The sequence below is a fragment of the Cyprinodon variegatus genome, unplaced genomic scaffold, assembly GCF_000732505.1.
Source record: "Cyprinodon variegatus isolate N-32 unplaced genomic scaffold, C_variegatus-1.0 Scaffold862, whole genome shotgun sequence".
Lineage (NCBI taxonomy): Eukaryota > Metazoa > Chordata > Actinopteri > Cyprinodontiformes > Cyprinodontidae > Cyprinodon > Cyprinodon variegatus.
In genome coordinates this window covers 228,610-254,492 of record NW_015151315.1, presented here as the reverse complement: position 1 = coordinate 254,492, position 25,883 = coordinate 228,610, and the positions used below count along the sequence as shown (strand labels likewise).

The window sequence follows — 25,883 nt, the reverse complement described above, 5'->3', positions numbered from 1 at the left end:
TCCCCAACTTATTGCTATACATTACTGGATTAAGTTCACTACAGCAGGTTTAAACTTAAAAACTAAAAACTAATTGTGTTTGTAAACAGATCAATGGACATGCCTCCATCATTTGATCCGACCGTGAGTAGGATCAACATAACATCTTTATATTTTACTGCAATCGTCACATTTTCACTTTACTGTTGCTAAATTATCCAACATCAAACACAGGAAACGGAAAAAGAAAAACAAACCCACAACTTACCAAAAAACCTTTACAACCTGCCACGTTCTTCACAGCGCGTATATAAACATTCAAATATACATAACATTTTTCATTTTATCTTTTTACATTTTAAAGCTCTTTTAAAAATCACCAATAAAGGACAAGTTATATTTATGCTCTCTTAACTTAATTTATTCCTGAATACCAGAAGGAAGACTTTTGTTCACTGCTTTATACAATATTTCAATTCTTTTTATATAAACAAACCTTTTAATGTGTTTAAATGTGCTTTGAATGAAGAGTTTAATAGTTGGTTCACGGCGTCCCGCCTTATTAATAAGCCTTAGCTTTTTTTCAATAATTATGTTACTTGCATTTCCCCATACGTCTGAACAGTAAGACAAATAAGGCCTGACTAACGAGGGATATATAATATGCAGGTTATTTATTAAATCTTTTACTTTAAACAATATTCTTTTATATTATTTCTAATATTTTCTATGTGAAACTTCCAACCAAGTTTGTTGTTTTTAATAATCTCTAAGAATTTAGTCCTAAACTCTTTCATTTCAACTCCATTTATACATAACTTTACATTGTTATGGAGCAGATTACCAAAAAATATCAGAAATGTAGTTTTTTTCTTCATTTAACGACAACTTATTGTAATTAACTATTTTTCTACCGTTTTTATTAGTTCATCAATGTTTTTTCCAGAAAAAAAAAAAATATTGTACTGTCAGCAAACATTATAAACTTTAAAACACTGGATACTGTGAAAATATAGTTTAAATACAGTATAAATAATTTAGACTGAGCCTTGAGGAAGATGATATTTTACTGTATCTGTTTGTGACTCGGTTCAAACTGTAATCTATTAGTCAAATAACGCTTCAACCACTGAAGGCCAAACAGTTTATCTCTTTACATAAGTCAATAAACACACCTTCGCTATTAACAGCAGTATGCCTCACAGACTCCATTACAGCTGAAGTTGTGCAGCAGTTGTTCCTGAAGCTGTACTGATGCTCAGTCATTCAGTTTATTATTTATTTTAAGAAAGGAGTCCGGCCTTTTTATGAATCAGCAATGATATAGGACTATAATTTATTAATTGTCAACACTATTATGGACTTTATTAAAGCTTTGCCATCTTCATTCTACCAGGAAAGGTTCCAGTTAGAAATGATCTGTTAAAAAAATTTAATAATACTATAAATGACCTCTAACACCAAATCATGCAGCAGTCTGCAGTTTAAACAGATTCTTAAAAATCTCTCATTTCTGTAGTTTGTAAATATCCTCAGATTATCTTCTCAGCTTTCAGCACAGCAGACGATAATCTCTCCTCTCCAGTCAGATCAGATTATACTTCAGTATCACTTTTATTCTTATTCTGTCTCCTCAGAATGAACGTTTTCTGCGTTTATCGCGATTCAGGCCAACCGACTCGGAGCGGCCGACTTCAGACGGAAGGAAACAAAGCCACCTGTGAAGAGTCCGCAGAGGGAAGCGTGGCTTGAACCGATGTTTTCCTCCCACGGAGCGACACAGAGCACCACAATCATTTGGCTCCTGCTCTTTTAAAGCCGGTTTAAATTCAGGGATCAACAAAATCATCCGATTTCCGTTTCATTTTCTTCTGATTCAGAATTTTTGCCTTCGTTCCTCTGGACTATTTCAGGCATTCGTAGATCTACTGGTTAAACAAAAAGCTGCTGCTATTTTTAACAGGAAGCATCATTATTACAGTAATCTGGTCTAAAATGAGAGCATTAGATCCTGTAGAAACTCTCCTGTAGTAAAACTCGGACTGATTTAGTTTCAATGCTGCTGCAGACAGGAAGCAGCAGGAACACCTGTTGGGATCCAGAGGTGAGCATTTCTCAGCTGAAAGGTCGTCCATCCAACTCTGGAGCGGAGCCGCTCTGAGCTCACACCGCGGGCCCCCGGCCCCTGGGCCCCTACCAGCAAGTACCCCAGCACCCTCCTCCTTCCTTTGTCTTCATGTGTTGATTGTTCCTCTGGCTCTGCCCCCCCCCATTCCTCCTGGTGCGTCATGCATGTACCCAGATGTGTGCGACGTTTTATTTTGGAGGAGAGAAAAGAGCAAACGGACAGAAAGAAAGAAAGAAAGGAGGGAAGGACAGATGGTTCGAACCAGAGAGAAGAAGCAATCAGAAAAGGAACGGGTGAAACGATGGGGGGTGGGCGCTCTTAAAGAGACAGGCTCCTTTTAAAAAGCGGCCATATTTCCCCACCCTCTGCTTCCCGTTCAACTCTGAATAAACCCAAATAACCAGAAACAAGGATTTTCTAATGAATGCTTTTCTAATGCTCTGGAATTTTACCATAAAATCTATGGAACAGAAAGCTTTAGATTTAATGTTATGAGGAGAGATAAGGTTAAGATAAACACCCTAAAATGATTCATGGATTCTGTTCACATAAAACTCCTTAAAGATGATTTACATCTTCATTTGCTGAGAGCCATAGAGAAACAGCCGTGCTTTTATTGTGGCAGTTTCTGCAGACATTAGCAGAAAACTGTCCGATGCCATAAATCTGTTCAGAAACTTAGAAATATGATAAACTAATACATCTGAATTTGGAGTTTAAAATGGAACCAAACCGCCTGTAAAGCAGCAGCGTCTCACTTCATCGCATCTCTTCCTCATTTCAAACCTCTTTAAGGTTTAAGTTTGATTTTCTGTTTTACTTTATTTCTTTTCTTTCTGCCCTTTTAACAGAGTTTTAAATAGAAAGAAAGTGGAAGCTAAAGCTAGCAGAGCAATAATATCTCACTGCATTTGGATCCTTTAGTATAAATAAATATAAAAACGTTTTCTCGGCACCTTTTCGATGTTAGAGATGCTGAGTAACAAAGTACAAATACTTTGTAACTTTACTGAAGTAGAAATAGCGGCTATCTATACTTTACTGCAGTAATTATTTTTTGGCCACTTTTTTTTCCTGACATTTTTCTTCAATAATCTCTACTTTTCCCTCCTCAGATTTTAAAAATAGACTCGTCAGTTTTGTTTAATTTAATTAAATAAAAACCATCAAAATAATGAGTTTCATCTAGATCAGGGGTCTGCAACCTTTCATATCCAAAGAGCCATTTTGCTTCAAGTACGACCAAGTCGAAGTCGTTTAGAGCCGCAAAATATAAAAACACTTTACAAAAAAACAAAAAACCTAATTATTCTTTTTATTATATAAAGGAATTTTTAAAATAATATTAATACACATAATTCCTACATTAATTCCAAGAAAAATTGCTCTTCAAACAGATTTCTGGTTCTTTTAATATCATTCATTATAGTACATTATTTAGCTCTTTATATACATTTTAAGAGCCGCTGGAGATGATGCAGAGAGCCACATGTGGCTCTGAAGCCGCAAGATGCAGACCCCTGATCTAGACAATTCATTTCTTTATGGTTGGACTCGGTGCTGCCCCAACTTGTTGTTCCCCACAAACCAAAACAAATCGTTTTTCCAGATGATGCAAAGTTAAATGTGATGCTGTTACCATTAGTTATAAAACTAAGAAAATTAACTCTACGGAAATTTTCATCCAGAATTGTAGAAAATGTTCCTTTAATAGAGTAGAGCAGTAAAGCTTCTGGCCTTAACTGTTTTTTTTCTGCATTACTTTTACTTTTATATTTTAATTAGTAGAGCTATAAAATTCCTTGAGATGACGTGTTGGGAATTAGCGCTATAGAAATAAACTGAATTGCATTTAGTTTTATAAATTCTAAAAAACTTAAGTCGATCCTCTAATGTAACAAAAGTGTTTTTAAAACAGCAGGATTTATATTTCTACTTGAGTAATTAACATTAATACTTTTGACAACTCGTATTTCATAATAAGGTTGTCAAAGATTTCGACACATTGAAAAGTAAACTCTTAATCCTCCAATATTTCATGGAGACATAATTGTAATTTTGCACGCTGTCATTAGCCTCTTAAAGACAAGGATTGTTTGCTGATCTTAATCAGATTTATAGATTATTTGTAAGAGCCAATAATATCCAAGACTGCCTTCGAATATTATTTTATATTTCAGTTATTTTATTTTGTATTTATTTGCAAACTTATTGAACTGGCATATATGATTCTGTTAGATTGAAAAAGTTTTGCTTCTCATCGTCATTTTTTTATCAAATACTTTTAGTGTCGATATAAATATCCTAATATCCTGACAGCCTTAATAGATAATCTAACATTTGAGCAACATCGTTATTAAATACCGATTTATTGAGTTTTATAGACCTGCAGGTTGATGCAGAGACCCACAGAGGGCGCTATAGCCAGGCGCTAACAGTAGCGCTGTACGTTTTCATGTGCGACGGGTTAAATAATGACAGACTGAGTAAAAACACAAACTCATTTAATTAATTAAATCCTAAAGGTTTTTTTTTAAGATTTCCCCAAAAACTGATTTTATAAATAATTTTTTATACTTATTCAAAGCTAATATGGATATTTTCTTTAACCGTGTTTAAATAATACAGTAAAATTTAGACTTTTTTCTTTTTTCTCTTAATTTTCTGTGTACATAAAGAAAATCATTTTGCCCAAAGATCGACTTCAACCCAACTCAGATCAATTAGAGATCTTTATTGTCCATTTCCTGCATGTAAACAGGAGACCAGTCCCAGTTTGGATGCGTTTTCCCAGAGCTCCCAGTGATCATCGTTTACTCCACTGGCTCATATTTAACATCTGTTAAATATCTGATTATTCTCCATGGAGTCCTGAATGATTATCAGCTTATCTAATTAACTTATTTAGCCTTTAATAGAATAAATACAAATCGATTTATTTGTCTATTATCTTTTGATTAATCACTAATCAGATCTTAAATCCAAAATATTTACTTTTCTTTTTACAATCCTGGTATAATTGCTGCTCTAAGTGGGTCGCCACTGTCGCCCTGTCAGCTAAACCCAGAGTTTAGAGTCTTTAAACTCCAGATAAAAATCAAATACTAAATTAGTCGATTATCATTTCTATAATAGATTAATCGGATTAATTGTATCAGTCCTAAATGTTTAGTGGTTATCGTAAATAAATGATGCAGGTTTTAAGGCTCTGGATATATATATATATATATATATATATATATATATTAATTCATTAAAAATATATATTCATTAAGATTTCTTCTAAATTCAAGTCCTTGTTTGAGATTGGTTTCATAATATCGCCACCCACTGGGCAGGAGGTAAAGTGCAGTGATCCTAAATATGTCCCTGTACGTCATTAGGCCAGTTTGAAAGGCGCCATAATTCTCCGGCGCTCCTTTAATCCAAGAAAATAAAATCCTTAAAACGGCGACAGACCAGCAGACCAGTAAAGAAAGCCCAGCATGCAAAGCTGATGGTTTTAACTCTACCTACATGTTCACCTGCTTGGATGGACGAGCTCAGCTTCAATATATAGAAAGAGACATTTGAGACACAAATGATGGTTTCCTTCCCTGGAAAGCAGCACAAAGCCGATGGAATAAAGAAAGGACGCCTACAGAAAAATACAATCATAGTATTTATATTATGGATCATCAAGCTATTCACCAAGTGCTCAACTAGTTTATTCTGATTCATTTATGTAGGATTATAATTATAACTAATTATTGTTTTACAAAATCAATTAATGTCTTTTTTTTTATTAATCAATTAATAATCAGCTAGCCAAAGGTTCCTTAAAGGAGATTTTTACTAAATTAAACCAGCTGGAACTAAAACTCTTCCACTTTTGGATTTCTAGATTTTTTTTACCTTAAATGCAAAATATTAACATATATTTCTTATAGTTTTCCTATAATTCCTTCTCTAAGTGGGTCGCCCTGTCAGCTAAAGGCATGTTTTAGAGCCTCTATACTACAGTTAAACATTAAATGGTAATTTATCTGAATTAATTATTTCAGCCCTACATTTATGACTGCATTATTTGTTGGATTTTAGCAGCTAAAATGCTGCATGACCAAAACTGAAGCCGGAGGAAATAGAAAAAACTACAAAACCAAAGAATAAAATCTGTGTGAAAGGATAGAAAAGCCAAACACTGAATCTGATTAAATCGGGAATTTAAACAGTTTTAAAAATCAGATTTGTTGCTTTTAGCTAAATAATGTTTGTATGAATCAATAATGACCTCCTGCTATAATTAAGCAAAGTGTCATTTTATGGAAGCAGATGTTAAATCTAGGTTGAAGTTTTTAAGCTCGACGTGAAACTGAAGATCTTTATTGATTGATTGGAGAGGAAAAGGTTCATTTAATAGCAAAAGAACAGAGATGAGACGTTCGGATGGTCAGCATGTTAGCGCGCTGATCCCAAACAGACAGGCAGCAGCTGTTTGCACCAACAGAAAAAAAAAACAACATTATGGATTTAAAAAGCTGTCGTTAAAACAAATAAAACATGAATATCTCCAACCTCTTTTGACCAAGTTTAAAGTCATTTCATACGAAGAAATGTATTTTCCTTTGTTTTTAAGAAGCAACAAAAAAAAGTCTGACAAAGGAAAAAGATTTTTATTGTTCAAAATGAATTTTAAAAACCCACGATCTTATTTCAGGTGCAGAATATCTAATTATTTTATTTTATGGGCTCGTTTTAACAGCCAATAAGCATCCAATTTACCTGCTCAAATTTAGTAATATGCTTTAGATCAGTTTTTGTTTTTAGCGCAGAAGGAACCTTTTGATTTCTCCAACAGGATGCACTACCCCTCCCCCACTTGTTGCAGCACAAAGTTTATCAACTGCCTGAAAAAAGGACAACCTAATGTGGAATATGCACAGTTTGGTGCATATTCCACATTTGTGCCCGTTTCTGAGTATTGAAGAATAGATGCAAATGTTTGTGCAGCACTTTAGCTTCTTCTGAGTTTTTATATTTTCTCTCCAGCAGAAAGCACAACGGATGCAAACTGTTATAAAAGCTCAGAACGGCTCCCATTCCAGAGACTTTATTCAGCAGAAACAAAAACCCCACTACTAAGATTCCTGAAAAATGTTTACAGTTATATTCTGAAACTCGTAAAAGAGTCCATAACCGAAGCGACTGAAGGTTTGTTTTTCTCCTGCCTGGTCGTTTGGCTCCACGTTCAGCTGGAGCTATACAACTCTGATGCTTCTCAAAGACAAAAGGAAACATTTCACGTTTTTTTTATCTTGAAATCATAAAATTCCTTTGCTAAATAACACTTTAATTGATTATCAGCTGCTAAGGACACCTGCAGTTTTTGGTGTCGATCATTTCCAGTTTTGTGAAGCCAAACTAGATGAAACAGCAGGAAGCAAACAAACTGGCACTAAAGTTAAACAGTAAACATTAGAAAACCAGCTGCTAAATTTAATTGATGATTATCTCAATAATTGATGAATTACAATTAATCTGATTGTTTCTGCCCTAAAATGATGGAATGGTTGTTAATCTATACATCCTAAAGTAACCAAACCCTGGATCCAGGCCGCCATGTTTCTTTCTGAATCAAACCTTCCTTTTTGTTCTGGTTTAAACCGAGAAGAAAGAAAAAAAAAGAGCTTAATGTTCGGCTGATTTATGAAGTAAAGTACCAGATGGAGTTTGATCTGACATCAGTATTTGCTTCTATACATTCTATATTAGAGCCAGAGGAGGAACCCATTCTGTCTGATTTATTTCTGTCGGGTTGAGAGGTCTGCCATCAGAAAGCTCTAAATCGACCTTCCGGATCACCGGATCCGCCGTCTACCAGCCCGACGTTAAAAAACGCACCGGATCCGTCTTCCAGCCACCTTCCCTGGATCTCGCCGTCTGCCTTTGTTTCCAGCGCTCAGCGTCGGCTCTTTGTGGAGAGCTCTGGGGGTGTTGCAGCGAACATGGCAACACGCCAAGGGACGGCGAGGAACAAGAGAGGCAGGAATGAACACACTGTGCTGCAGAGAGACGGGAAGCAGAGAGTCGCTGTCAGAGCATGCGTGTAGGGGAGGACACGCTCACTCCTCTGAGTCACAGAGCGAAGGGGGGGTGACCCCCGCCGGTCCTGACAGACGATTGGTCGCACCCCCCTCGCTCCCTCCACCCACCGTCCCCTCCCCCTCCCGTCAGCCAAACACAGGAGGTGAGGAAATCCAGCCATGGCTCCTTCTCCCTCCGTCTCTCTGAGCCTCACACGCCACGCCTGATTCACGCCACGGGAATCAATGCACGCGTTTGATGTGTGAAATTCCTGCACTTGAACGTACCTGCAGATCATGAGCAGAGCAGTGATGAAAAATGCATCCCGGGTGCAAAGGAGCAGCTCCTCTGCTACCGACACGCCCTTCAATCGGACAGAACCGGACATGTGGGCTGCAGAACCGTAACCAGGCAAACTGTCCAGGTTCAGAACAAAGAGCAGAAGCGGATGGAGGGGGGGGGGGTTCACTGTACGCCTGACCTTCCTGGCCTCAGCCATCCCATTCAGACTCACAGATTAAAGGATGCCATTTTAAAAACAGATACCAGGCTGCCTATCCATCATCCCCCCAAAGCTCCATCTGACTCCTCAGTGCAGCGCGGCGTGCTCCCGGCGTGGCCCGTTCAGCCCGTCGCCGTTTCATCCAAGAGTTTCCCTCCAGTTATAAAGTTAAAAAGATTAAGAAGCATTTTGAGGGAAACCAATTAGAGACAAACCGATATTTCTGGCCGATGCTTCTCTGGTTCAGTGCGATGCAACACTCAATCTGCTTTAAATCAGGTAACTAGAGGAAAATAAAACAACAATATTGGAGTAAAAAAATAAAATAAGCAGAATGTATCAGGGTCGGTGGAACCGATATCTGATCTGTCCTGAATATTTAAAACAAGGTGCTCATAAGCAGCTGCATGCAGGGATGTCAGGATGCTAATCAGTAGAGATTTACTGTTAGCTACTCACGTGTTTTATTTTTATTAGAAAACAAACTGATGAAGACTTTAAGTTTAAAAAAAACCTTAAAGTCAGTTTTAAAATTCAGACGCAAATAATGGATGACAGGAGCAACAACCAGTGAATGCAAAGGGTTTCATCAGCCTCCACCAGTATTCCCAGTTTACTGTCGCTCATCTATGAGCAACTGGTGCCTGAGCTCCCATGAAAAACAGATTCTACTGAATGATCTGGGTTCAGCGTTTCAGACACAATGACGGCTGATCTGCTGGGATCCAACAAACACGCCAAGGTTAGCAACACAGCATATAGTGAAGATTTTTAAAAAAACTCCTAACAGGCAGCACTTTTCTCTTTTCTGTCACTAATTACCTGCCTTTATCTTCCATTTCACGTGTATTAAATGTTGTACTAATTTGCACAAATTTCAACAATCATAAACAGAGAGCGCTCCCATTTTTGTGCGTCTGCAGCAGGTGGGTGGAGTTTAACCCTTTAAAGCCCGATCCAAGAATAAAACAAAAACAGAAAATTACTTTTTTTTTTGGTTTGAAGTCCTTATTTGGCCTTTTAACAAAATATGTAAAAAGAAAAAACAGAACTAAATTTTGGATATTAATAATTTATTACTATGCGATACGTCAAGATTATTTTTTGTGTTTCTTCTGCCCTCTGTTATCAGGTATATCTGATTGTGTACAATAGTTTTTACCATTAAATTATGCAGAAGGTGTCAGACGCAAAACATTTCAGAAACCGTTTGTATCAAATATGATACATTTGGCATTATAGGGTTAAGAAAAACACCACACAAACGCACCATATTTATACAAATGCATATTTTCCCCTATTTGTTAGGGGGGGGGGGAACCGTTTTCAAAACCTAAAGATGCTAAACTAATCATTGGATCCTTAAAAAAAAATTAAGACGTTTAAACAAAAACTGTTATAAACACAAACCTGATCAAGTCAATCAGAGCAGTAAAGAACAGATTTGGTGACGATATTTTCCTAAACAGTAAAAACAGGTTATTATAGCAGCTTTGCAACTGATTTCAACAACAGCTGAAATAAATCTATGGAAAAATATCAACATGTGAGCGAGACTAATGAAGCCTGTTTTTTATTTAAATCGATGATAATTATTTACTCATCTTTTCCTGCAGCATTAAGAAGCGTAATGCAGTTTTGCACAGGTGGTTCCAGTCTAAAACCATCCAAACAAAACACTGCAGGTTCACCACAGGCCAGGGGTCAGGGCCCCTCCCTATTCAGTCCCCCCTGCAACTAATAAGTCCTGATCTGCCACATTCTGCATAAAAAGAGAATTGAAGCTCTTTCCTTCCAGAAAGCTGCCCCTCCCCCCTCCATAAGGACCAGTTCCCTCTGAACACCCCCCCTCTCCTCCCCCAGCAGCACAAACACACACCTCCACTGAGGTCCCATTTCACTACCAGCTGAATCCTGCAGCCTAGAAGGTGTTTGATGCTGTTCTCACATCTGAACCATGATTCCAGATGTGGAACTCCATCATCATCATCACTAGGAGGAAATATTCAGTTTTAAATCCAAAATAAAGCAGAAACCTTTTTTTTGAGATTTATTTGTTGTATAAAAATAAATCAAATGGGGTTTGATTGTTGATTTTTTTTTAAAGGCACTAGAAAAGAAAAACTCCTCTTGAATTTCCGTAGCGCATCATAAAGGCGCGTGCAGAAACAAAAGAGTCTGTTAATAATTTGTTTTTTTGTATTTTCACTTTAGTGATGAAATGTGAAAAAGCCTGCTGTTCCTGAGGGGCTGAGAGTGAACGGCCATTTGAAGAGGCAGCTCCCAAAGTTGGGCCATGAGCGGAAAAGAGCCGCAAAAACAGCCGCTAAACGGGCTGCGGAGCCGCAGAGGAAAGGCCCGCTCGCCCCTGGCTGCTGGAGGGGGCTGGCTGCCTGTCTGCCTGCACTGTTGCAGCCAATTCCTTTCAACTGAAAGCTTCGCCATTTTGCAGCCTGCTTCTTTTTTCGCCTGATGGAACCACGTGTTCAGCGCCACGGTGATCCTACAAAGCGACCACCGTTAGCAGAGAGGGAAGGCCTGGAAGGAACCAGAAAAATGTTTATTTGCAGACTTTTAAAGCCGCAGATCGCTTCTAGGTTTTGTCCACATCCACAGATTCCTCCTTGCAGCCCAGCGGGGAAAAACAAAGCGGGGGAGTTTCAGTGTTTTGGGGAATTTTAACTGTTATCAGGCATCAGGACGGACACCTAAAAGCCTGCTCCTGGTTAAAACCTCTGTGCTGCTGGTAAATTAATGTGCAGACATGAATCAGTGTGAGCATCAGTTTATGGTGATAGTGGAGCTCACGCAGGAGGAGCACGTTCAGCCAAATGGCGGAGCTCCTCTATCTGGGCCAAAGGTTACAGCCACGAATCATCGACTATCTGCTAGATCTAGAAAAACAGAGCGACCACCGAAACACGCCAGCAAAATAAAACCACCATATGCAGACCCTCTGATGCTGAACTAAAGCACATTTATAAACAAAACAAACTAGACGTGCTATAGAAAGGCAGGTTTACAGTTATAGTAGCTAAATTAATTCAATTAAACAATCAGTTCACTACGAGACATTTTTTAATTCCAATTATTATTAAGCAAAATACTGTAAGAGCAGACTATAACTTAATACGTTGTCAGCAGGAATAATTGAATAAAACTGAACACAGACTCGCACTGCAAGCATGAAAACACAACTATTATGTAGTGTATTCTATACTATATCATAGTACTAAAGTATAATATACGAGATGCAGAAGATTAATGCACTATAAAATATACTGCATATTTTAGTGGCTGTTGTAACATTTAAGTCAGGCAGGGCCGCCTGTTGAGTTTCTGTAGGGGTTGAAGGTTACGGCGGAAAATTCCCTGATTTACTGTAAAAATGTGACGTTTTACTTTAAAAGCTAGATTCACCAAAGCACCAATATGAGCCTGTTTGAAAGACTGGAGAGCCAGGCAGCCAGAAGAGGCCAGCAGGAGCCTCAGGCAGAGCGGGTCCTCAGCAATGGCGGCCGGCAGCAACAACCAGATAACCAGCCTCCATCATCCAGCGACACACCGCGGAACACAGCAGCACAGAACTCACAGCACCGCCATAAATGTGACAAACTCACGCAAATGTGTTTAGAAAACAGTTTAAAGTGTTTGGTGGTGGGTTTTTTTTAGTACCTTTGTTTCTTGGGGACAGAATGCTCCACCTCAATGCGTTTCCCATGAAGTTCCACTTTACCTGAAGAGAAGAACAAGAAGGGTCAGAATAAATCAGATTAAATCATCCCAGATCAGAGGCTACAGGCTAACAGCTAGCTGCTATTTACAGCATGGTGTTGCAGCAACAAAACATCTAATAACCTGATTATTAAGAAAGTAAAATACGATAAGAAAAGACTCGGAAATAAAAATAAAAAAACAGCTATATATAAATATTTTTTTTTTTTTTTTTAACAGCTAGAGTAAAATAGAAACTTTCAACCCAAATCTGCAGGATTCATGTTTTGTATGAAACTGTTGTTAAAACATGAATGATTTAGTAGTGATAGTTCATTGGAAAGCTGACTGGCCTGCAGACCAGGGGGCCCTATGGAACTGGGTAATAAGAACTGGGTTTACTGGTTCCTCTCTTCAATATAGGTCAGACTTATCTGTCTTAAACACAAAGGCCAAAATTATTTAATGTAGCTGGTTAGATGTTCACCTCTACCATCGTGACCTACCCCACCCCCTTGCAAAAGTTGAACGACCCCCCCTCGGTGCACGACCCACGGCCCCCCTTCAGCCATGGAGGCCGGGTTAAAGACGCTCTCGAGCGGCTGAAGCATTTGTGGATCTGCTGAGAAGCCGGAGTGGGAAGGAAACCTTTTTTTCTCCATAACTCACCCGAAAATGTTTCGATGGCTTTCATCGCCCAGTGGTCATCGGGGCAGTCCACGAAGGCATAGCCGTTCTTCATGAGGAACTGTCCGGAGTAAGGGATCTTATGATCCTCGAAGGTTTTCACCAAGTCCTCAGCGGTCACGCTGTCGCCCAGATTCCCGATGTATAGTTTGTGCATGGTGCTTTTTATTCTTTACCAAGAGTCCAAAATATGGAGCAAAAAAAAAGAACCCCAGAAAAACTGTAAGGTTAGGAATCCGTAAAGTTTAATAAAGCAGCTCCCGTCGCTGCTGTCGAAAACTAACTGGAATTAGTAAGGAATTAGACTAATAATCAAAACCAATAAACGCTACTAAATATTGTAAAAATAAAAAAGATGTCCAACAATGATGAGAGTGGATCTGATTGTAAATCCAGGTGGACTAGAGGAGCAGAAGCATTAAAAAAAATCCGTGATTCGAAGCAGCAGCAGCTCCCGTGGGCTCCGTGGATTGTAGTGGGTCAGATCTGCTGGGTGGGTGGGTGGGTCTGGAAGAGTGGGGGGGAAACTCTGGCGGGACCGGATCAAATCGGGTGTAGGCTGTGTTTTCCTCTCTCTCTCTGCGAGCTGAACGGTGACGCCGCCCCTCCTCAGCCTCCGATTCACGCGCTTTAACCACGTGGTCTGTTCGGGATAGGGCAGAGGCGGAAGAGGCGGGGCCTGGTCCTCCAACCCTTTCAAGGGATCACAGCATAGATATAGAACTGAATAGATAACATAGAAATATAAGTGAATATTCTATAGATATTTACGGCCCTGCTCCTATTGGGCGAACAGTGACAGTAGCTGCTTCTTCTTCTGCTATATTTAAGGCTAGCTGTGTGAGCTAGCAGCCAACAGTGTTAGTTGAGTGATTCAACTTTAGGCCGTTATTAAATGTAAAATGAACGCCGTCCTTCATGACTTTGTGTTGTGGAGACGTAAAGAGGTTCATGTTGGTATTGGAAGGCAGTCTGTTAGAGAGGTTCTTCCAGAAAGCAGGCTCCAGGCTCCAGGTGCTGCTGTAACCCCGCAGCGGCCCTGCTCCTCTCCCTGAGCGGGCAGCTCCTCCAGCCTACAGTACGGCAGAGGTCCTATTAGCAGCAACACTGATTCAAACATGGCGGCTTTCCCTTCCTGCCAGCACCTACAGCGGCCTTGCAGTAAAATCTTTTAACTTCCGCTAAAACAAAGCTGGTTGTCCGCGCTGCACATTTGTAACGGCGGTTTTAGCGTAAAGGCTCCAGGAAGTGTTAGTGAGTGGATGGATGGAGGGGTTTATGGTGAAATGAGTTTAAGTTGTTTTGAACAAACATGGCGCTGCCTCAGACCTCTACCGGATCAGAAGGCCTGCTCTAGCGGAGCAGCCTACGTGGAGTAGCAGTGCTCCATCATGGCGCCCGGTGCCTCTAATCCGCTCTCACTTCTTCTGCTCCCCTAAACATGAATCTGATTTAACGTGGGCGGTTTTTAACAGCTCTTATTTGTGTGAATCATATTTCAGGCTAAACAAAGCCGGACTGTTAGTTAGGAGGAGGATGGATCTAAATCCCTCAACATGGCGCCACCTTATATTCTCAGATTATAACAAAACAAGGGCAGTTTATGTGGCTAATAGTGAAAAGCCCAGGCTCTGAGCTTCTGAATATACAAACCTCTCAGTATGATGGTTTTAAATCTTAAAGAGTGACTGGAAGGAGTTAAATACACAATAAACCCAAATATCTTTTATTTAACCACACTGCTAATAACAGTTGGCTGCTCTAATCAGCTACTGATATAAATGTCATGAAATTCAGTTTTTTTTCTCAGGGGTTTTTCCGTTCCCTCAGAAAAACTCCAGCTTCTTCTCTCCCACACACCTTTCTTCTTTTTGTGACACAAACAGGTCAAAGGTCAGTCTCTGCAGCTCAATAAACAAGCAACACATTTTCAGACCAAAGAAGTGAGAAATCCTGTACTTATGTAAAAAACTGATTTCAGAGAGTTTAGACAACACCATCAAAAGACTTAACGAAGGTTCAGAATTCTCACTTTAGCCTCTCCGTTTTTATAAATAAACATCTGGAAAGACCGTTCTACTAATTGATTTACAAAGAAACAGTTTATGGAATACTTTCATGGAAAAAACAAAAATGGTTATGCTACAAAAAAAACCTCAAAAATCTGAAGTTGAAATGTGTTAAAATCAGTTAATTTGTGCCTTAATCTGAGCTGGTGAAATAAAAAAATGCACTAAATGCAAAGAAAAAACAAAAAAAGACCTGGATTTTATTTATTTTTGCAGCTAAAGAACAAAGTTTCATCAAACTAGTTGACAGCACCAGTTGGTTGTTAAGAAATAAATAATCCCATTCAACTGTTTAGAGCAGGGATGGGCAATTCCAGTTCCTGGGCACCGGTATCCTGCACATTTAGGAGCCCTCCTTGGTCCAACACACCTGAATCAATGAGTTTCCTTCTCAGGATGCAGTCAGTTCCTCCAGAGTCCCCTCTAGCATCTAATAACATGATTCAGGTGTGTTGAACCAAGGGTACATCTAAAAGTTGCAGGAGAATGGCCCCCAGGAACTGCAATTTCCCACCCCTGGCTTAGAGCATCTGTTCCAATGATGACCTTAAAAAAAATAATTTTTCCTAAAAAAGTGAATTTTCCCTTATATGAGCAGATAAGACAAAATTTCCTCCAAGGGGTTAACCCTTTATATGGCACTCAGTGCCCAAAACACTCAAGTCATTCCAAAAGTTTCCAACTTTGAAGACGTTTCTCTTCCATCCAGGAAGCTTTTTCAGTTCAAAATGTCAGAAATAGCGTTGAGTTCCAGGCTTTATACAGTAGCAAAACAAAACCCTGTTGCTTAGAAAAGATGCAAATTTAAGCAAACAAACTGGAATTTTAATGACATTAATTTAATGTACATCAACATCTCACATTCAGATAACTGAACATCAGGAGGGTCTTTACACTTTTGGGTTTGAAATGAAGTCATGCAAAGGGTTAATGTCCCCGGTCCTGTTTCTTTCAGACACATTTTATAGGTAAACAAATAATCCAGACCAGTCATTTTTAGTCCAGCAGCTCGATGCAAAGTTGATCTCTACCCTTACTTTGATGAATAGTTTTTAGGACAGAGAACAGTCTATACGTTAGGGTGCAGCTATGAACGAGACCCAAAGTTAGAATAAAACATTTTTTAAACTTCAATGTGACACGCATGTAGAGTTCAAAGTGGAACGGATAGATGTAACGGCTGACTTTAGGTTGGGTCTCTGCAGCTTCTCCGGGAGGCAGGAATCTATTTCAGACAATTTGACAAACAACAATAAATTAGTCAACTAAATATATACAAATAAAGACTAGTAAACATCAAACCAAACACCAATTTCCAAACTTACTAAATTTCCCTTAACATAAATAGAAACGAAACCCTCCACCTAATAAATACAGCCAGAGAACTGACATCGATTAATGGAAATTGTCTGAAAAGGGGTAAGATGATTTAAAACTTATTACTCAAACCTCTTCTCCCTCTAATTAAACATAAATTAACTTAAAGTAGAGTAACCTCAATGTTAAACCTTTTTTTTTTCCAATATTCAAACGCAGCATAGATGGAGGTCAGAATGAGGCAGGAACATAATAAACGAGATATGAAAAGATAGAGAAGCTTAGATGTGAACATGAAGTGGATTCATCAAGGTCGATTTCATAGAACAGTTCAAAGTTTCTAAGGTTGAGCTCTTTCAGAGCCATAGAACTCAATCAACTAGAGCCGCTATACATTCTTTGTAGCTCGTCTCAGTTGGTGCATATAGTGCATGTTCACATTAAATATCTTTCGATATCTTTAGAAAAGAAACAAAAACATTCATACGATCTATAAGTGATCAAATGTTTTATATTTCAAGGAACTAAAAGCTGAAGTTAATTTTATCTGATTCAGTTTTAAAGAAAACAAATGAGGGAAAATATGTATAGAAAAACAACAATAGAAACTTTCTGAAATGATTTAGTTGGTCCTCTTGTGTTTGGAGCTCGGGAGCAGCGCTGTGTGTGTTTGGGGGGAGGGGTGAATATGCAGGGGTCAAAGGTTGGGGAGAAATGGGGTGAATGGGAATGCTGAGGGAGGAGACAGACAGCCTGAGAACATGCAGGCTCCTCATGCTTCAACCTTCTCTAGAACTCACCTGCAGACCGTTCTCCAGTCCTTTCATCAAAGCGATGTCACCACATTAATTTCTTTTAAACAGGAAGACTCTGAGCCACTCCCATTCCTCCATTTCTCACAGAGCCAATAAACAGCAGTAGAAAGTGATATTCTAGATCTGCCTCCTTTAGCTTCAGAAGAGCTACCCTCACTCAATACTGCCAGGAGGATCTAATCCCACCAGGTTTGATTTGCTCAGCTGGAGTCAGCCTGTCAGACCTGCAAGAACAAACAAATAATAGTCGGTGCATCATTAGATCAAAAGATTATTTACAATAAATTCAAAAAGAGATGAGAGCTAATATGCATCATCATCCAGATTCTCTTGGTCACATTTATAACTTCATTGAAAAAACAGAAAGGATTGAATATGCTAAAAAAAAAACTCAAAAATCTGAAGTAGAAATGTGTTAAAATCAGTTAATTTGTACCTTAATCTGAGCAGGTAAAATGAAGAAATGCACTAAATGCAAAGAAAAAAAAAGACCTGGATTTTATTTATTTTTGCAGCTAAAGAACAAGTTTCATCCAACTAGTCCACAGCACCAGTTGGATGTTTTAGAAATAATCACATTCAATCGTTTAGAACAGGGGTGGGCAATTCCAGTTCCTGGGCACAGTTAGGAGCCCTCCTTGTTCCAACACACCTAAATCAAATGACTGAGTTTCCTTCTCAGGATGCAGTCAGTTCCTCCAGAGTCCCCTCTAGCATCTAATAACATGATTCAGGTGTGTTGAACCAAAGGTACATCTAAAAGTTGCAGGAGAATGGCCCCCAGGAACTGGAATTTCCCACCCCTGGTTTAGAGCATCTGTTCCAACGAGGACCTTAAAAAAAAACAAAAAAACACACAAACAAAATAAAAGCAACTAAATTATTAATTATTCTTATTAAAAAAATGAATTTTCCCTTGATTTGAGCAGATAAGAACATTTTTCATGGATTACCCCTTTATATGGCACTCAGTGAAATACTTTAAAAATCAACATTTCAAGTCAGAGGACTTACATAACATTAAAAAATACACATATTTTGATGTTTGCTGGTGAAGATTCTCAGTCATCCAGGTCATAGTCATTCTATAAAGTTAAAAACAATCCACTGGACTTTGTTTCCAAGTTTAAAGACGTTTCGCCTCCCATCCAGGAAGCTTTTTCAATTCAAAATGTCAGAAACAGCGTTGGGTTCATCGAGGCTTCATCGAGTGGACCAAAAAGAAAGCCTCGTTTTGTTTTTAATTTGCATGTTTTCTAAGCAAGACATGGTTTTGTTGGGCTGCTGTATGAAACCTCAAACTTTACGCCGTTTCTGACATTTCACATTGAAAACTCTTCTTGGATGAGAAGAGAAATGTCTTCCAACCTGGAAACAAAGTCTACTGGATTTTTTTTTTTTTTTTTTACATTTTTGAAAAATATATTTGAATGAAGGTCAATGTAATAATAAAGAGCGGCCAATTATCCTAAAATATTAAGAAAAGTAACAAAAGTTCTTCTATACTCTAAGAAATTCATGAAATATATATATATATATATATATATATATATATATATATATATATATATATTATTTTTTTTGTTACAACATAACCTTAGACCTTAAATGCAGATAGACACTTCAATTTTTGACTTTTCTAACGCTGCTTATTACATTTTTAGCTTGACTTTTAAACATTTAGCCGTTAACATTTTTTCACCTTAATTTACAATAGGTGATAAATAATTCAAGCTCATCTAATTGGTTAAAAGCCAAAATAAACAGGTACAGCCAGGTAGCAGCATCTTGCATATAAATCTAAAGCTTCTGCACCTCACTGTGGGAGTGGGGGGGTGGGGTTCCGTTTGTAAGGGGTGATGCAAGTGATCAAAAACACTAACTTATCAAGGATTAAGGTAATTCACGTTTAAAATAAGAGAAAAAAAAATCATCTTTTCATCTCCACTTCCTCCCCTTTACCGACTCAAATTTATGAGAAATGCACTTTAGTTTCATTTATTTCTAGATCAGTCTTTGCAGAGCAGGGATTCAACATTTCTGCATCAAAATGTCTCATTGCTCTGATTTCATACAGTGATATTCTGTCTTTATTAGCTGTAAGCTAATCATTAGCTGTAAGCTAATGATTAGCTGTCGGCGACAGAACTAAAGGCTTAAATCATCAGCCTCATTCGTCCTTCATTTACTACACTGTGTTTCCATTCTTTGCCGTTTTCGGTACTTTATGATGAAGACTTCTGGCTCTTCCTCAGAGGGAACTTACTTGCTACATGAGGCAGAAAAAAATCTCACTTAAAAAAGGTCTTAAACATCATTTTAATGGAACCTGAAAGGAGGTCAGAGCGGATCAGTTTTCCCACTGAATCGTTCCGTCTGCAGGTTCAAACTGTTTTCTGCTCGTCTGATTAAATTTTAAAGGTTTGTTCTGTAGTGGTATTTAAGATAAGCCGTCTGCGCTCCTCACCCGGCGGTGGGGAAGGAAGGACACTCCATGATGACACCTTCAGAAATCAGAAGCAACATTTACTTCCTGTTCTTCATTTCTCCTGCATTCGGACCTCAGACGTCCAACTGGGACCAAACAGGTGAAACTAATGATGTAAAGATGTTAATGTTTCACTTTGAATCACCTGAGTTTATGAGTGCGTATATAACATGCAGATCTAGTGAGATTTGCTGACATCCTCCCACTGCAGCAATGGAGATCAGAACATAAAGAAAACTTCCTTTCAACTAAATCATTTTTGACCGAAAACGCTAAAAAAAGAGGCGAGATCTGCTTTAAGATCCATAAAACTAGACGCTTTAAAACGTCCGAAATAGGTTATTTATTTTAATGAGATAAATCATCTGTGGGTTTTCTGTTTGGTTGTTAAAAATATCTAAACATGTTTCATAAACATTAATACCTTTTTATAGTTTTTTTTTTTTACTTTAAACATAAAAGGCTTAAATAGAATCATTAGTCATATTTTCCCTACATCATTTTCATTTTCATCTTATTAGAAATACTTATTCAAACCATTTCCAGAGTTTTCCAGATGATTTAGGACTGAAAACAGGATCTCTGGAAAGAAAAGAAGGAAAGTTACACAAAGTCATTTCTGTAAATCAGCAGAAATGAAGTTTTACAAATTCTGCAAAGAAGAAGTGAAAAACACAGAAGCAGCAAAGTTGTTGAAAAGATCTGCCTGTTTTTGATGCTCTGCATCAGTTATTATGGGATTAAGTCCATTTCACAGTAATAAAGCGATGAACAAATTAATTTTAGTGTCCTACGCTGCGAAAACAAACTAAAAATGAGTAAAGATGTCTTAAGTGGATTTACCCTTAATTTGAGCAGCTAAAAAAGATGATTTCCTAACTGAATGAGTATTTTTACTATTAAAATAAGATAATTATGCACTTGAAATAAGACAATGCATTTGTTTTTTCTTATTTTAAATGTAAATCATCTTGTTCCGTTGGCAAAGTGTCTCACCTGCCTCATCAATTCAAGAAAAATGCATTTATTTAAAAAAGAAGATTACTTATTGAGATTATTGTTGCAGTTTAGATGGTAAATCTATCATTAGGATAAAACTACAGCAAAACTGATCTAAAAATACGTCAGTATTTCTTGAAATAAACAGTTTTGCAACAATTCAAGCAAGTAAAAGAGATAAATGTACAAATGGAAGATGGATTTTTTCCCCTTAGAGATAAATTAGATATTAGACGCTTTAAATATGTGTTTATTTTCTTACTGTAAAAGTAAATCATCTTATTTCGTTGTCAGATTGTCTTACCTTCTCAAATCAAAGGAATATACAATTATTTAACTTATTAATATCTCATTTATTGCAGTATTTTTATTATTTTTTGCCCTTTTCCCCCAGAAAAATATGAGCTCTTCTTCCCCTTTCTGTTTTTAGGGTTTTCTTTATCAGCCAAAGCTTAAAAAACCTTATTTTACCTGCAGGTGAAATAAATCCCTTCAGTCTTTTAATCTGATGTTAAACTTTATTCACTTGTTTTTGGAAAACTAAATTAAGAACAAGGTGAGTTAAAGAGTTCAAGAATATTTAAGGTATTATTGTCCTCTTCATCTCAAAGAAAATATAAGATAAAGTAAAATATTTTCCAAAACACAATAATTCTGTTGCTTTCTACATAAAAAAAAAGCTTCTTTCTTTATTACTCTATTTTTAATGTAAATATTTACCAGATTTCCAGCAAAGAAGGAAATTTAAATCAGCAGGAAAATAATAAACTCTGCGTCAAACAATCAGGAGCAAAACTTTTCCTAACGAATTTAAAGTCTTAATAGAAACAGCCTGACGAGTTAAATGAAGATCAAAGTCCTGCTTAGCTGCTGCAGGATTAAGATTTTAGCTCCAAGAAAAAAAAACAAAAATTTTTTTTTTCTTTCTGCATTTTGTTGTAATTTATTCAACTCAGAAAAGGTTGAAAAAAATAGGTGAGAAGTTTCTGATAAATGTTTCTAGAAGGGAGCAAATAAATCCTGAGCAGACAGGTGAGGTCAAACCGGTCAGATCGTGGAGGGAAGTCCATATAAGGGCATCATTTTTTAGGGCTTTAACATTGGGGATGAAGAAACGGAAGCAGGCTACCTGACAGGCAGGTGCCTCTGGCTTCCTGCGCTGACATCATGGAAACAGGAAGTTCCTCCGGCGGCATTCAGCCATCATTGAATGCATCTTTCAGTCAGGAAGCATTGCTGCAGACAAGGAGAAAGGGTTTCATGCAAACATGGAAAATGGAACCAAAATACAGAAACACAAAGCAGCTTTTTCTGCACCGATGTCCGTTCGGTTCCAACAGCAACACCTTATTTTTTTTTGTGTTTAAATTTAAATGCATGTTACTATTTTTTTTATGCATTTTTATAAATGTATGTCATTTGATTATTATTGCCTTTTAATAAAAACCCATCAAATGAAAAGGATCCCAACATTTACCCAATTACATTAAAAAAACTATTAGTCATTAACATTCATCTTCATTTCAAAAATACCATCAATTGTGACTAAAACTAAAACTTTATAAAAACTCATCTTAAGTCAAATCATCCTCAGACCAGATCAAATGGATTAATTTATAATTACTAATAATTAATTAGTTTCATCCTGTAGGACTGGGGTTGGTTGCATTATTCTCTGTTTTATTCTAACTTTTCTGATGAGTTTCTGTTTATTTCGCCATCTTGGAATCGACTCCATGGAGGAAATGATGCTGTATCACCATCAGACATTTCCTGCTCAAATTTAAAACTATTAGTTTTAATAATTATCTTATTTTTTTTAACTCTTAATCTGTTTTCACTTCCCTTCTTGATCAACAAATAACCTTAAATATAAAAAAGAGGGGATGGTGAGAGAAAACAGGAATAAAGCAGCAATTAATATTTTTTTATTTAGGACTAATAAACTCAGCATTGAGGAAGTTTATTAAAGTATTTCAATTCTTTTTTTTTTTCAAGATAAAAGAATAAAAGCAGAATAATGTAGCCATAGAAACAGGAATCAAACCATTTATCAGCAACTCTCATGTTTAATGTTTTTATAAAATGTAAATAAGGAGGAAGTGAAGTTTTAAAAAGTCTGTCTCTAGTTTCATGGTGTTTAATAAAGTAAAATGGAGCTGAAGTTTTTGTGAATCTAAGGAGGAATTTAAAGCCCCATGAGGAGGAGGAGGAGCATGAGGAGCTCAGCCACACAAAATGGAGCTGGATGGGGGAGGAAGGGGGAGAGAGGGGGGAGGGGGCTGATCAGGGAACAAAGCAGCACAAACACACAGAAAAAAAAAACACTTTAAAATTTAATTTAAATCATTTCTCTTTAACCTCTCGGCTTTCCGATCAATCCTCGAGCAGAAAGTATATTTTCCGGGTTTTTTTTTTTTGTTTTAACTCCACTTTATGAATTATTTAAAACGGTTAACTTACCATAATCACTGGTTGCTTTGCGGTTTTTAACGAAAACGAAGCAAACAGCGTGATTCCTGCATGAGAAGAAAGAAAAACAGACTAAAGCGGAAAAACTACTGGATCTGAACTTCCTCCTAAATATTCGTTTCTTCGTTACTCAACGAAAAACTTCCCGCTTTCATCTTGATCTATTTTCCTTTTATTAAACTGAGCAGTTAGTTTTGCGGTGGATGTTTCGTTGAAGCCGTTTAAAATGAACCAGGAGCGGTGATCCTCTCAGCCTGGAGAATACCGCCACCTGCAGGCCGGCAGGTGGAATGACAGCTAGGCCCGGCCGGCAGAGGCCTTCCTTCCTGAGGCCTTCAGCCTCTGCAGGACAAACAGAACCACAGCGATTTATCTGCTTATATAAATAACGCTTTAGTATTACCATGTATTCAAATCTAATGTCAACTTTTAATTATTAACATTTCCTGCTCATTTTTTTTTATTTCATCTTTAAAAAAGTCACATTATTACCAACAAAAACAAAAAAAACAGCATAATTATCAAATATTTGACTCAGAAACGCGTCACTACATTTTTATAAGTTTTATAGAAATTAATTGAAGGACATTCCTAAACTAATTAAGCCTCCCCGCCTTATCAAGTCCATCATGCTGCGGATATTGATGTTTTTTCTGTTTGATTGACTATCAGTGGTTAGAAATGATTGATAAGCGCGTCCACAAAGGGAAGCTGAGCGGCTCAGGATCCGGTGCCGGATGCGGAGAAGCCCGGAACCGAAGCGGAGCGGAGATCAGTAAATAAAGGGGCGGAACGGAGCCGCGCATCGAAATGACAAACAGTTTCTGATCAATAATCGAAGGTCGAAGCGTTCCTGCTCTCCTCCCATCCGATTCTAGATTTTAATTCGCTGCGATCCGCACCGGAAGCGCGCGTGACCGAGAGCCGAACGGCGAGCAATCCGCGTGACAAGGGCGCGCGTGCCGGCTGAGTAGTTTGCTTCGTATGCGCGCGCACGTAACGCGCACGCTGAAATTTAGAAACTGTTTGGGAAAAAGTGAAACTGGCGGAAGTAGTTGGTATTAATAGCTCATCCAGGATCATCTACATTGTTATTTATTATTATTATCTTTGTCTGACAATTAAAAACAAAAAAATTAGATTTAATTTAAAAGCAGAAAGACACTGATTCACATCTGAGCTTCTAAACTTTGGCTTTGAGCTTCAAACCCAGGCAGGAATTTAGTTCCTGAGGAGAAATATAATTGAAAGAGTTTTAGCATCCAGCTTTAGCAGATCAGCACATCCATCCATCCATTCTACATTCCATCCATCCATCCATCCATCCATCCATCCATCCATCCATCCATCCATCCATCCATCCATCCATCCATCGTTTATATTTCAGGCTCTCTGCAGCATCACCACCTGCAGAAAAGGTCAAGCATGGGTCCAGCGGCTGAAGCTCACAGGCCAACTGAAAAACAAACATTTCTACTGCAGAAATGGACGGGAAACAATGTGATTAAAGAGAAGGAGAAAGATGGGAATCGAACCATCAACCCTTTAATTGTCCTTGATAATAAAATAACCTTTTAAAACCTTGCCAACTTCAAATTCCCACTGACATAAAGCTGCTGAATGAGAAGTGGGGCACATCCATCTGCAGGTATTAGATTCTTTCCAAAAAGAAGAAAATGAAACGGATGGCGGTGAGTTATGGAGTAAAGCTGTTTGATGGGGAACATTGTGAAAAACACGATTGTGTTTTTTTATTTATTTTGTAGCTCATCATAGTTCCGACCAATGAAAACTCAGTTAATCTTTTCTGAGCATCAGTGAATCTCAGCTTTAACAGAGATCTGATCTGACTGGAGGAGAAGCAGGAATGAAATGTAAACAGATCCACCAACACTGGGCTGCAGAAAACAAAAAGCAGAGCGAGGTGCTGATTCTCTCCTCACTGCAGGTTAACGGATCTGAAATGAAAAGACTGCTGATCACAAGCAGAGCAGAAGAAACCCTGATGGTAACTTTAACAGATAAGCCTTAAACAGGAGGAAGTTAGCATGACTGAAGCTTTTTCTTCAGAGATCAGAACTATAAAGGAGGGAGGATGATGATGATGATGATGACGAACGCAGCCAAGATTGAGAGAAGAAAAATAAAAACTAAACCCACCCAACTGAAGAGTTTTCCGCATTTCCAAAACCTTCTTTCAACATTTGTTGACCAATAGGTTTTTTAAATAAAATAATCACATAAAAAAAAAACTTTGCTGGAAAGTTGTTTCTTATAACTTTGGTTTCATGCGGGGAAGAAAAATGTGTTTTTCAAAGACAGTAAAGAAAGTCGGGTTCAGTGCCGTTTTCTCTGCTCATCGATTCCCAGTTATGCTTTTTCTACGAAGCACATTTCTGTAACACTTTATTCATTCAGATAATCAAGCAGTTATAAGATGCAGAAAGCGTTATCTAAATAACTTCATTTATAAACTGATTTACTGCGCAGACATATTCAATTAATACGAATTATTGCTCCAATGAGGTCCGTTTGTCAGACTAAATGCAGGCCAGGCTTTAAAAAAATGGCCTTTATAAAACATACTTTTACCTTAAAGGCAGAGCGTGTGATGTTTGACCCAAATATTACCTACAGGAGATAAATGAAA

General features: G+C 37.8%; 1 protein-coding gene and 1 long non-coding RNA gene across 3 annotated transcripts in view; both read right to left on the bottom strand.

Moving 5' to 3' along the window:
- LOC107099354 (insulin-like growth factor 2 mRNA-binding protein 1) overlaps window positions 1-13,589 on the bottom strand; it is a 60,680-nt gene extending 47,091 nt beyond the window's left edge. The window contains exons 1-2 of the mRNA XM_015397433.1: window positions 13,056-13,589; window positions 12,348-12,408 (exon numbers count right to left, since the gene is read on the bottom strand). Coding sequence (XP_015252919.1) covers window positions 12,348-12,408; window positions 13,056-13,230 — 236 coding nt within the window. The 5' untranslated portion in view covers window positions 13,231-13,589. The remainder of the gene's footprint in view (window positions 1-12,347; window positions 12,409-13,055) is intronic.
- A 1,749-nt stretch (window positions 13,590-15,338) lies between these two features.
- Window positions 15,339-23,494, bottom strand: LOC107099358. 2 transcript variants are annotated; one of them, XR_001481945.1, is made up of 5 exons: window positions 23,225-23,494; window positions 21,891-21,997; window positions 19,742-20,344; window positions 17,260-17,498; window positions 15,339-16,367 (listed from the first exon to the last, which is right to left on the bottom strand). It is a non-coding gene; the product is annotated as an uncharacterized LOC107099358 (long non-coding RNA). The 2 variants fall into 2 exon arrangements; XR_001481946.1 differs by lacking the exons at window positions 15,339-16,367; window positions 17,260-17,498 and adding an exon at window positions 17,506-18,107.
- Between the last annotated feature and the right edge of the window lie 2,389 nt (window positions 23,495-25,883).